General features: G+C 48.7%; 1 protein-coding gene across 5 annotated transcripts; it reads right to left on the bottom strand.

Annotated features, from left to right (window-relative positions):
• Positions 1-2,974: 2,974 nt before the first annotated feature.
• LOC119267783 (protein GDAP2 homolog) lies at positions 2,975-10,959 on the bottom strand. 5 transcript variants are annotated; one of them, XM_037549224.1, is made up of 14 exons: positions 10,490-10,959; positions 10,327-10,404; positions 10,165-10,223; positions 6,893-7,012; positions 6,677-6,747; positions 6,243-6,336; positions 5,973-6,176; positions 5,153-5,407; positions 4,931-5,039; positions 4,124-4,191; positions 3,704-3,773; positions 3,548-3,622; positions 3,370-3,461; positions 2,975-3,281 (listed from the first exon to the last, which is right to left on the bottom strand). In XM_037549224.1, the coding sequence occupies exons 1-14, from the start codon at positions 10,868-10,870 to the stop codon at positions 3,200-3,202; spliced, it is 1,758 nt and encodes a 585-aa protein (XP_037405121.1). In that variant the 5' UTR covers positions 10,871-10,959; the 3' UTR covers positions 2,975-3,199. The 5 variants fall into 5 exon arrangements, with proteins under 5 accessions (XP_037405121.1, XP_037405133.1, XP_037405127.1 ...); XM_037549236.1 differs by having other exon boundaries at positions 5,153-5,404; XM_037549230.1 differs by having other exon boundaries at positions 10,165-10,220.
• Between the last annotated feature and the right edge of the window lie 842 nt (positions 10,960-11,801).

Genomic DNA, 11,801 nt, shown 5'->3' with positions numbered 1-11,801 from the left:
TTGTGGCTACACGGGTGGTTGACCTGGAGATTCTGCGGTGTAGCCAGCATCGGCTTCTCTCCTCTATCTTCACAACCCCGCACCTCAAACCATGCAAGTGAAAACTCTGGTACCCTCAAAAAAAAGTGAAAACTCTGGTTGCCTCACAAAAGTTTGTAGTACGTAGCAAGTTATCCCTCGGTAATAAACGGAGGTATCAAACCGACGAGTTTAATGTGTCCTATAATGAGTGAATTGCAGAAAACCACCACATTGAAGCGTCGTGTTACAGAAAAGACTTTTCTACAAATTTATGCTAGAAAAAACTGATTTTTATCCAAATCATTTGCAAAAACCACCTAACCTTCTATTCGGGCATTTTAACCTCTATTACGACATGTGAGTCCCGTATTTGATGATGTGGCCCAACATTTCGTGGTAGACGACGTTAGATGAGGGATTTTCTGGATTTACAAATCAGTCCCTGTAGTTTTACAGGAACATCCTTCAATCAGAAAACAAAAAGCAATCAACTCCCTCCATGGATTTGGGCTGACACAGCAGCCGAGCAGAGCAGCAGAACTATTTGCCACAGCACCTCCACCCAATCCTCCCGACCACCTCTTCCCAATCCACCTGACCACCTCCCGCCGCTGGCCACCCTCCCCCCAGCCTCACCCGCCGCCGCCACGCCCTCCCCCGGCCTGACGCAACTCCTGGCGCCACCGGACCCCAGCACCACCTTGCGCCGTCGTCCACCCTCCCCCCAGCGTCACCTACCGCCGCCACGCCCTCCCCTGGCCTAACGAAACTCCTGGCGCCACCGGGAGGAGGCAGCCAAGGCGCAAGCAGGCGGGGGCAGCCGGGAGGTTGGTGCGAGCCCCGTCGTAGGTTGGTGGCGCGCGGGGATGCAGGGACTTGGCGGTGGTGCAAAGTGGGTCTCCGGCGGCGCCGCGAAGTGGGGCTCTGGCGCTGCAGCTCTGCCGAACTTGGCGGCGAGGAGGGCGCAGGCGTCCTGCAGCTCCGGCAGGTCGCCACACCAGGCGGCTGCGTAGACGAGCCCCGTCGCCGCTCCCGGATGACCTGCTCGCGGCGGACTAGCGCGAGGTCCGGTGGCCCAGCCGGAGCAGCTCTGCCGAACTTGGCGGTGAGGAGGGTGCAGGCGTCCTGCAGCTCCGGCAGGTCGCCACACCAAGCGGCTGCGTAGACGAGCCCCGCCGCCGCTCCCGGATGACTTGCTCGCGGCAGACTAGCGCGAGGTCCGGTGGCCCAGCCGGAGCAGCTGCTCCACGTCTCCGACATCGCTCTCTGGCGCACTTTGCCATGTCCCTGCATGCACGCCGCCGGCGACAACATCAGCTGGCGCGAGGAGGGAAGCTCGGTGACAATATGGATTGGGTAGGGGAGGGATTGGGAGGAAGGTTCTTTTTGGAAAAATACCAGTCTAACGGCATCTACCATGAAACGTTATGCCACGTCAGCAAATGCGGGATCCACATGTCATAAGAGAGGTTAAAATGCTCGAACAGAAGGTTAGGTGGTTTCTGCAAATGATTAGGACAAAATTCAGTGTTTTCTGGCACAAATTCGTAGAAAAGTCTTTTCTGCAACACGACGCTTCAATGTGGTGGTTTTCTGCAATTCACTCGTCCTATAATAGTGGTAATGTTCTACAACACAAATAAACTTCATTTGTATCCCCAACAGTCTTGAAGGGTGTCAAGCTTGCTAGTTGCACAAGGCAATTAAAAGATGCGGTGGTAGATTTTTTTTTATATTTTTGTAATAAAATAAAAGTGCATGTAAAAATTGTTGAAAGATGATTCTTATGTTAAAAATTGGACTAGGGTTCATAGTTTCACCAAGTGTAACTCTCCAATACATAAAGTGCGGTAAGTAACATAAACATGTGAAAGAGTGTACTATGAAATATTTTATGCTCATTGCAAATATATGAGATGTGTTGATTCTATATAGGTAGTGCCAGATACTATAGGCTGGTATCTTTAAACTCAATGAGGAAGAATGTAATAAAGTTTGTTTCTTATTGTGGCTGGCATGAAAGAAATAAAGAGTAAATAATGGTGACACTACGAGAACCATTCCTGAAATATCATCATCATCATCATCATCATCATCTATTATGTATCATTTACTTAATTTTATGTTGGCCAGGTCACACAAGAATGAACCAAACAAGAAGATGGAGCAAAAATGGAAGTCACCTCCTATTGAAACCCTGAAGATAAATACAGACATGTCATTTACTGAAGCAAATTTGCTATTAGAAATGACCAAGCCGTTCTGCTACAAATTATGATCTTTCAGCACTAGGCTCTTTATTCTAGGATGTTAAATTTCAAATGTGTGTGGGCTTAAATGCATGTGGGCTTAAATGTGGTAAGTGTTGATCATTGTAGTAGAGATTGTAACAAAGAGAGCCCATACTTTAGCTGCGCATGGTGGGCTTAAATATTGCAGGTGTTGAACACTGTAGTGGAGATTGTAAAAAAGTAGCGTGCACTTTAGCTGTGCATAGTGCCAGTACGGGAAGGGTTACATAGAAACCTGCCTGGGTCAATTCCCTGGATTTGTATCTTGCTGGCGATATGCACGTTAAGTTAATGGAATGCTTTATCTCAAAAAAAAAAAGTTCATGGAATGTTGTGTGCTCCTTTCAAAAAAAAAAGGCACACGATCTGGTTTCAATCCGACATTCAGTGTGCGACCGGCACGACACCAGATCGGTCAGCCCATCAACATCCTTTTCCCAATTTTAAATACGCTTCAGGCACACAAATACACAATTGTGACGAGACTGCAGAAAGACTGACACAATTTTAGCTTACTCCCTTGGATCCATAATAAGTGTCACAGTTTTGAACTAAGGTTGAACGACACAAATAAGGTTGAACTAAGCTTAGTTCAAAACTGGGTCACTTATGTTGGATAGGAGAGAGTAGCATATTTTATGCTACTAGACGAATGCCCGGTCTGGTGGAACTTAAACTGACGAGCACTGAGACGCCACTTTTATTCAGCTGTAGAAATTAACATATACAAACAATAATCCCCTTCCCTGAAGGCTGAGGAACGAATGAAAGGAATAGAACACCTAAATTAGATACAAAGGAAAACGAGAAATATCAACAAAGGAGTAATTATACAAAGACTTGCACAAGCAACAAGTATGAGCTTTGGACTGCATAAATGACATGAATCAGCCAGATGGTCTCTGATAGATATGTTTTGTTCTTGGGTCCACAATCATGCCCCTACCACCATTCACCTCCAAATCATGCCTGTAGGATTAAACTCATAAGTACACAATCTCTTCTAGTTCCCTGCAAACGTCCTAAAAGTTGGAAGGATTTGCGTAAGGCTACTTACTGAAATACAAAATCTGGGATAGTTAATTGTTCGCGTGGTACATATCTGAACAATTGCACCAGCCTGTCAACATACACAACTTTCTTCCATACCTAATCAAAAAAAGAGGATGACAAACCTTAAGCAACACCTTATACGATTAAAAAGGAATATCAGTACGGTGTGAACTGGGAGGTACCTCTCCATCAATCAAAAGCTGCATCCCCAGAATAGCTGTTCTCAACCCCAAGGTTGGGTGGAGTATATAAATCCCCTGATAGAGTGAAAATTGTCAGAAGACCTAACTTATTAAGAGATAAATATGTTACATAGTGAGCACAACGAAGATACCGACATGAAGGTTTCGCTGGTGTTTCCGACCTAATAGTTGTTGTATCCGTTTCATGAATCCTAAATCTGGTTGCCTGGAAATGGATTAAGAAAACTCCTTACATCACAGCACGGATGGGTTAAGAGTAAGAACGAATATCAAATTTTAATCAGTCTACGGTGAATGTTTAGCAGCAGAAATGGTCTACTTGACCCCCACTAGTTTGTACTCCCTCTGTCCCATAATATAAGAGCATTTTTTACACTAGTGTAGTGTCAAAAACGTTCTTATATTATGGGACGGAGGGAGTAGCTGTGATAACATAACTCCATGAGGTTATAAACCAGATAAATAACCAGCCCATTAACCTTTGGAATAGGTCAGGTTCTCCCGGCTCCAAACCTCAGGGGATCAAGTAGACATTTCTTTGTATCAAACACTTACGGTTGTAATGATGCTGCCGAGTGGAGATAGACAATAGTATATGGCTTCTGAATCAAAGGTTCAAACTCCTGCAAAGAGGAAGGATGTTACTTTTAGATTGAAGCTAATTCACCTTTTATGCCTTATTTTGGTTCTCTTTTCTATGGTTGGCAAAATAAAAGACATAATAATAAAATAAAGATCATGAATTATGTACTAGGAGAAAACCACAGAAAATCTTAGGAAGCATATACATAACTTCTGCAATATAATACTACCTCCGTACCAAAATATAAGACGTTTTGGTAGGCTATTTGGTACAGAGGTAATATTAAACAAGTACTCCCTGTAGACCCATCCAAACATTCTTGGTGCCTTTTCTGTATGTTTTCTTGTTTTCATATATATTTGTGCAGAATCATCTCACAGTTTCGTAAATTCATTATACCAAGACTTTAAAATAACAGAATTACTTGGATTGATTGCCTTCATGTGAGTTTGAAATTTAAACCAGACATTTTGGAGCATCATTCTTGCGTGCTTGCTGCCAATGCAAATGTACAACCAGATATGAAAAGCATAAAATACACTAGAAACTAGATATTACATTTAAGAAATACAGAGAGCACAGCAAACCCTATACTTTGGCTAAGCTAACTTCCTAGCCCTACCTTCACAAACAATATCATTCAAGTATCTGCAAACAACAGCAGTCCAGGACTTGAGGACATATGCAAGAAGATAATTTGGCATTGGTACATGACACAACACATGAACTGTGGCTGCAGAAGTTCTGTTAGGCAACATTTATTTCAATTGTATGATTACCTTCACTACATGTAGAACAAACCGTTCAAGATCCAGGCAGCGGAGAAGAAAGTGCGCACCAACAACAACCATAACTGGGCGCCCTTCACTATCAACTCCGCCACGATAACTGCAATTGTAGAGAGCATCAGACTGCAGGCAACAAAACAGTCTGAAGAAAAAGTAATCATATGCACACTGCAAGAAGTAAAATAACCCCTTGTTATAACATCAGTTGCATACATTATTTTCATCTCAGCAATCTCTGAAAGATTAAGGGAATTTGCTTTCGCAAGGTATCGTGAATGAAGTGAATATTCCTCAGCAGCAGACAATGGAGGGAAACCTATATCACCATATCCAAGCAACCTAGCATAATTAAATCCCTTTTGAGCTTGAGAAGATTTTTCCCACTGCTCCTTGCGCCGCAGATCCGGGTCTTTAATTAATGACATAAATGAAGGGTCCAAATATGAATCCAGTTTGAATGTACTCCTGCTGAATAAATCAGATAAAATTAATTTAACAGTGCTGTGATTAGACAATGTCCTTTTGAAGATAGGTTATAATATGTAATCCAAGGGGGGAAAAGGCGCTTGCATAAATTGTGCGTTTTTCCACATGCCTAGCGCCTGGCTCGCTTAGGAATTGCCTGCGCGCATAGGCGTTCCATACGGACAATGTAATCAATAAAATAGACATTGCAGTCATCTTTATGATAAAGTAAGAAGGTAAATAACCCAGAACTGACTAATTCAAGGTGGAAAAAATCCAGTACGAGAAAAAAGAGCAATGTCTCATCCATATGAAGGACTACACTAAAGATAGTTTTTCAATAAAAAAAAAGGCAAGTCAAAGTAAGATGAATAGGTCAATTTTAGGCTGCCTAAGACCAACAATGATGCATAATGCCCTAAGTTATGAATCAGCATCAGCACATAGATAGCATTCAGAATTTCAGATTACCACATATCAACTGCAAATCTATCAATTGCATACAGCGTATGTGTATTTCTACCAGTGATTGAAGAGTCTAGGAAGATGTTAAACTTCTAACATTCACCTTGATGCCAATCCAGACTCAAGAGGAAGATCAAGAGGAGCTGTAGCCACTGTTCTATCTGCTGCACCAGCAGGCAATGGTCTTATTCTTATTTTCCTTTCATCTATTACAGTTTCACCATTCTCATCCCCGACATCAGCTGGAAGTTTTGATACCGCAGTCTCTTCCTCTTGCTTGTCCCGAGGGAAATATAGCGGAAGCAATCTACATAATGCTTACCGTTAGCAAATGCAAGAAAAAATAAAATAAATTTTGGGCTTCAGCAAGTACCTTTTGTATATCTCTGTATCAGATGATGATGTAATACAAAAAATAAGACCAGCTATCTTGCCTTTCTGTTTCTCCAGAAAACGTCTAACAGTCCCTGAAGAATAAAGTGAGTTTGTGCAGAATAAACCCAAAAGATATAAAATATTTGCAGAGTGACTACGGTACAATCATTTCTTTGAGCAATTCACAAATAAGTTCTTTCACTTTCTGCCACTCATCATTTCACCTCCACGTGGAAAAAAGAAGTGGGAACAATATATGAAGTGAAAATCGGTTGAAAACTTCTTTTTAGTATAAAATATTTTCTTGCATAGTACTCCCTCTGTTCCATAATACTTGTCATGCCACGACAAGTATTATGTAATGGAACGGGGGGAGTAACAAATATAAGTAATAAATACCAAAAGTAAAGAGAACAGAATGAAAGAACTCACGTATTGCCACATGGGCAGCTGGTTCACGAGGATAGTTTTTAGCTTCCGTGTATATGCAACCCATTGCGATGCTAACGAAATGAAATGAATAAGTAACAAGATGTGTCAATTTCAGATTGCATAGCTTAAAACACCTGAGATCACTTGTTAAGTGAGAAACAATAACAACATCTAACGATGAAATCTTTCATTTTGGCCCACAAATGCGGCAAGTACCTTTCAAGGCCGTTCTCAATGAGTAGTTCCAAACATGACCGGTAGCAATGACTAAGTGCATTTTCCGCAGCTGTGTGATATTTGACAGCATATTTGGGTCCCACTGTATGGATGACCTTCCTGCATAATCAATTGACATATACATTTCAGTATAAGCAACAATACATACATTTTTCAATCAGTAATGATGAAATGGATCAGGATGACTTTCCAAGTATCAAACAAGAATACTCAAATTAGTAACACCTTTCCCATAAATTGCATATTTCCCATAACTAGGATTCGTTCCAAACTCCATAGTAGATTTCAACTTTTCGGGTTATGCGAGTTCAACAACAACGCTTATCATAAAAACTTCGTCATATAAAGCTGATGACTGACAGTCAATGAACTCCAATATAGAGATACCACCTACAAGCATCTACAACCGCAACTCGCAAATGTGACCCCCTATACATCTGCGGAGGGGCCCAGACACGTCCGCGGACAGCGCCCGGTCACCCCTCAAATGTCTGCATCCACAGCCGTGCCCCTAATTCCAAAACCCTCAATTCCATACAATCCTCATGCAACGTTAAAAACAACATATGTAGTTCATCTATATCAACACACATAGCATAGGGGATTTCTCATACATGCCATCGAACTACCAAAAACTGGCATGTTCTACTAGCTATGAAATATGGCTATGGAGGAAGTTGACCCACAGCCGCCCTTGCCCTTGCCATCTTCATCGAGGAAGCAGCGGTCGAAGACGCAATATGGCGAGCCGGATCCGCTCACTGTCGGGGCTGTTAGATGCGTCACCGGCCTCCTCCTCTTTGGGGGGCAGTCCCGCAAGGGCACAGACTACCCGGGTTTGCTCCAGTGCGAGGGCACGCGCCGTCCAGGCTTGTCGTTTCGTCGAGGAAGCAGCGGTCGAAGACGCAATATGGCAAGCCGGATCCGCTCACCGTCGGGGCTGTCAGATGCGTCACCGGCCTCCTCCTCTTTGGGGGGCAGTCCGGCGAGGGCACAGACTACCCGGGTTTGCTCCAGTGTGAGGGCACGCGCCATCCAGGCTTGTCGCTTCGCCAGGATGGGGGAACGGAAGGCGGTGCCCTCCGCACTATTGTCCTCCATGGCATGCGACAGCCTTCGCAGTGCGTGGCGCAACTTCTCCCTCACACGGCGGGCACGCCGCTCCTCGACGCATCCGTGGTCGTGACGTCTGGCGGCATTAACCTCGGAGTCGGAGCCCGACGTCGTAGGGATGAGGCTCCACCGAAGGGGTTGCGCTGCAAGCCCTGTGCCGTTCGGTTGGGCGCGCCGGTACCTCCAGCTGCTGCTCGCCACCTCCGATTCCCCTGCGGTCACGCACCTTGAGCCGCCGGACCCAAGCCCACTTGCGCACCACTGACGCAGGATTCCCGCCAGAGCGATTCCGACAACGAAGCTTGGGTTTCCTCCCGGAATCGACAGGCCGGACGGCTAACTCCTTGTCTCCGCATGGGGCGAAGGCCTAGTCGACGGATCCAGAGTTGCCGGACTCGCGTCCAACCCCTAGGCCTAGCGACCCGCGTCGTCATCCCCCTAGGGCGACTCGGGTGGCCAAAAACCTAGCCGCCGCCGCCGCAAACTCCCTCCTCTCCTCCCTCCTCTCCTCCCTCCGCCGCCTTCTTAGCCCGGGGGCCGACGGCGGTGGCGGGGGATCTCCTCTCTCGCGCGTCCCCGGGGTGGGGCGGACCCCAAGGCGTGTGGTGGCGCGACCGATCTGGGATCTGCGGCGCGGCGGATGGCGGCAGGCGACGGCTTGGCGCGGCGGGTCAGGGCTGTAGGCGCTGCGGATGGCCCTTCGGGCGACGGCGGCGGCTGCAGTTGGCGGCGGCCGGCTTGGCTGCGGTGGCGTGCATGTTGTCCTCAGATCGGCGGCGGCGGCGTGAAGGGCCTGGTAGTCTCATTGGCGGCACCTCCGATCAGATCTGTTCTGACCGGTGAAGCCGGCGGTGGTGGTCATCTCTTCCGTCAGAGGTGGTCGGCCTGAGGCTGGGTGTTCGGATCTCGGGATCCGTCATCTGGCACCAGCTGCGAGTCGGGGAGACGTAGTTGCCGGTGAAACCGAGCCGACGGCAGGCGATGGCGGCATTCCACGTCGTTACCTTGATGAAGGCATCGTCATGTGACTTCCGTCGACCCACTCGTATTGCTTCGGGGGAAACCCGAGGATCTGGTGTTCCAGACCGGACGATGGCGGCACTGCGGTGTCGTTTCTCTCTTGGGAGCGTCGTTTTGTGGAGCAGCGCTGGAAGTCAGAGGCAGGAGGTCGAGCGGCTTCGTCTTGCACGGAGCTTCGGTGGAGATGTCAAGTTATGCCTGACCAACAGGTGCTACGCTTGGTCATGCCTGGTCGGCAGGTGCTACGCACGACAGATCCTCCAAGGGCTTCAAGCTGCGTCGGCTGGTGGTACGTGGCAGCATGGCGCTGAGGTGTATCAGTGGCGACCGCGACGTGTACAGCTGTTTGCACGCAGGGAGGAGGTGCCGTTGGGCGCCGTGGTGGCGTCGACGATAGCTGGACCGAGCAAGGTTGATGCATCAGTGCAGTTCTGAAGATGGAGCGGTGGCAGTTGGCGGCGGCGGCCTCTGAGAGCACGCCGGGCCAGTGTGTGCCCTAGACCCGGCAAGTGGCTAGGTTGGGGTCTCAGGTCTTAGATGTTAGGCTTGGCTGCGATGTCTGTTTGGTATTAGGCCCAGGCTATATGCACCCCTTCATCAACTGGATAGATGTAGCGACAGTTTGTTGCTTAGACGGCGGCTTTAGTCTTACTGTTGGATGACTTTGTAAGGTCTTGTGAGAATAATTAATAGAGTGGCCGTATACATCGCCCAAATGCAAAGGCCAGGGGTCATCCTCCTTTTATAAAAAAAAAGAGTTGCCGGACTCAGATCCGCTGCCCGCCATGCTGGAGAAGGCCAGAGATCGCCAGAGAGGAGCTAGGGGACAGAACGGAGCAGACTGGAGTGGCTAGGGTTTGGTCCGACGTGGTTGCCGGACAGCCCACCGCCCGTGAGTCATAGCTCTGGTAGATCAGAATCAATTTCTTTGACTTTATCATAAGGACTAGCAGACCACAAGTCTTATCGTGAAACAAAAAACTACACAGATGTTGTAACTAAGTAACTTCATGCTTCAACAGTATTTCGCACAGGACATATGTTCCATTTTCTACTAAAAAAGGAAACTACATTCATTTTCCATGTGAAAAACTGAGACGGAGTCACTAAATGCCTACCTCGCAGGAAGATCGTATGCATTGGTCATCTTTGCCATCCCAGTTCGGCACCCTCCCTGCAAAACGTCAAGCAGTAAAAACATGTCACTTCACAATCTCCAGTGATTGAACAAATTCCCCCCCTAAAATTGTACTGCCCAGTCCTGACATCCAAAATCGTACCAAGGTGGCGCATTCCTCCGCGAGCCCAGAACCCGCTGCAGCGTGCAGCCCGGGACTACTGTGCGCCTCGTCCAAGCTCTGCACGAACCGAAGAATCACGAGCTTAGCACCGCAGTTCCAGCATTCTCCAATGCCCAGCGAGACATAAGAAGAGAATCGCAACCTCGTTGGTGGAGTTGACGACGGCGTCGACCTCCATGTTCCAGGGGTGTCCCCGCCAGAGGTAGATCCTGGAGTTGATCTCGTGGTCCACGGGGAAGCGCGAGGCGCTCGCGCAGCCACCACCGGCGGCGCCGCCGTCGTCGCCGGTGAGCGGGTCGGAGAAGGAGAGGAAGGTGGACGCTGCGGGCTCGGATCCGCCGTCCGCGGCTTCGGCGGTAGCGGACGAGGAGGACGGCGTGTACAGGCGCTGGTCGGGGTCGCTCCAGCGCGGCACCTGGTCGAGCGTCACCGCAGGCTCGACGCCGCCGACGCCTGGCTCCATGGCGGCCGCAGTGGAGGCAGCTCCGGAGGCCGTGGCCGCCGCCGGCGAGCGGTGCTGCATGGAGGCGGAGACGGGCGGGCGAAAGGTAGTATAGCCGGGCGCTGGCGTGAGGCCGAGCGGCCGTTAAGAGGCCGACGCGAGACGGAAGGGGCCAAAGGAAGGCGGAGGAGATCGATAGAGACGACGAGAAAAAAACAAAAGCGTCTTCTGGACAATGACGTGTGGGTCTGTGGACCTGTGGGCCCTTTCACGTCAGAGACACGCAGCATGGTTTGTGGGGGCACGACGCGTGTGGGCGTAGCCGACGTGATACAGCTCGGACGGCAGGGAGCCGTGCTGGACTGGGCTAGCACTCCCGCTGGCTTGCTCGCCTGGTGACTCGTGTGGCACGTCCACCTGGTGATGAGATGACGTGTAACTCAGCTCGGATCGGGATCTCGCGGCTGGTGCGGTCAAGCACCAGTTGGGGACTCGAGTCCAGCCGCTGCTGTGGCGCAGGAGAAGGAAGGTTCGGATGGAGGAACTTGGGTGGAGCCCGGGCGTGAGGACAACTCAGGCAAGTCCGGAGCAGCATGGGCCTCCGCAACTGCAGGATCTGTCCGCAATTCTTTGGATCGAATCAACCACAGTTCTTCATCATTCGATGTGATCATCTCATCTCCGAGCTGAGCTAGATGGTCCGCTAAGCCACGACAAGAGCAGTGCATGACCATCGTTGTCTTTCGTGACTAAAATTTAGTGAAGGGGTGAGTATTTCAGAACATGTGGGTACTCAAAGTTCAGCATCACTGTTTAGGAAGTTCACATCCAAGCCACTCCAAAGATTTTGAGAACTTACGCACTCGGTGCTAGTTTCTGCTTCGGCACAGAGGCGGCCATGGTGGCTGCCCTTGTGGTGGTGCCGACGCTCCTGTGTGACATCTCCGTTTGGGATTATTTTATGGAGAAATTGTTCAAGCCGGATGTCCAAATCTCGCAAAGCCCTCCATGC

This window comes from Triticum dicoccoides, chromosome 1A (assembly GCF_002162155.2).
Source record: "Triticum dicoccoides isolate Atlit2015 ecotype Zavitan chromosome 1A, WEW_v2.0, whole genome shotgun sequence".
Classification (NCBI taxonomy): Eukaryota; Viridiplantae; Streptophyta; class Magnoliopsida; order Poales; family Poaceae; genus Triticum; species Triticum dicoccoides.
This window is presented reverse-complemented; position numbering and strand designations above follow the sequence as displayed.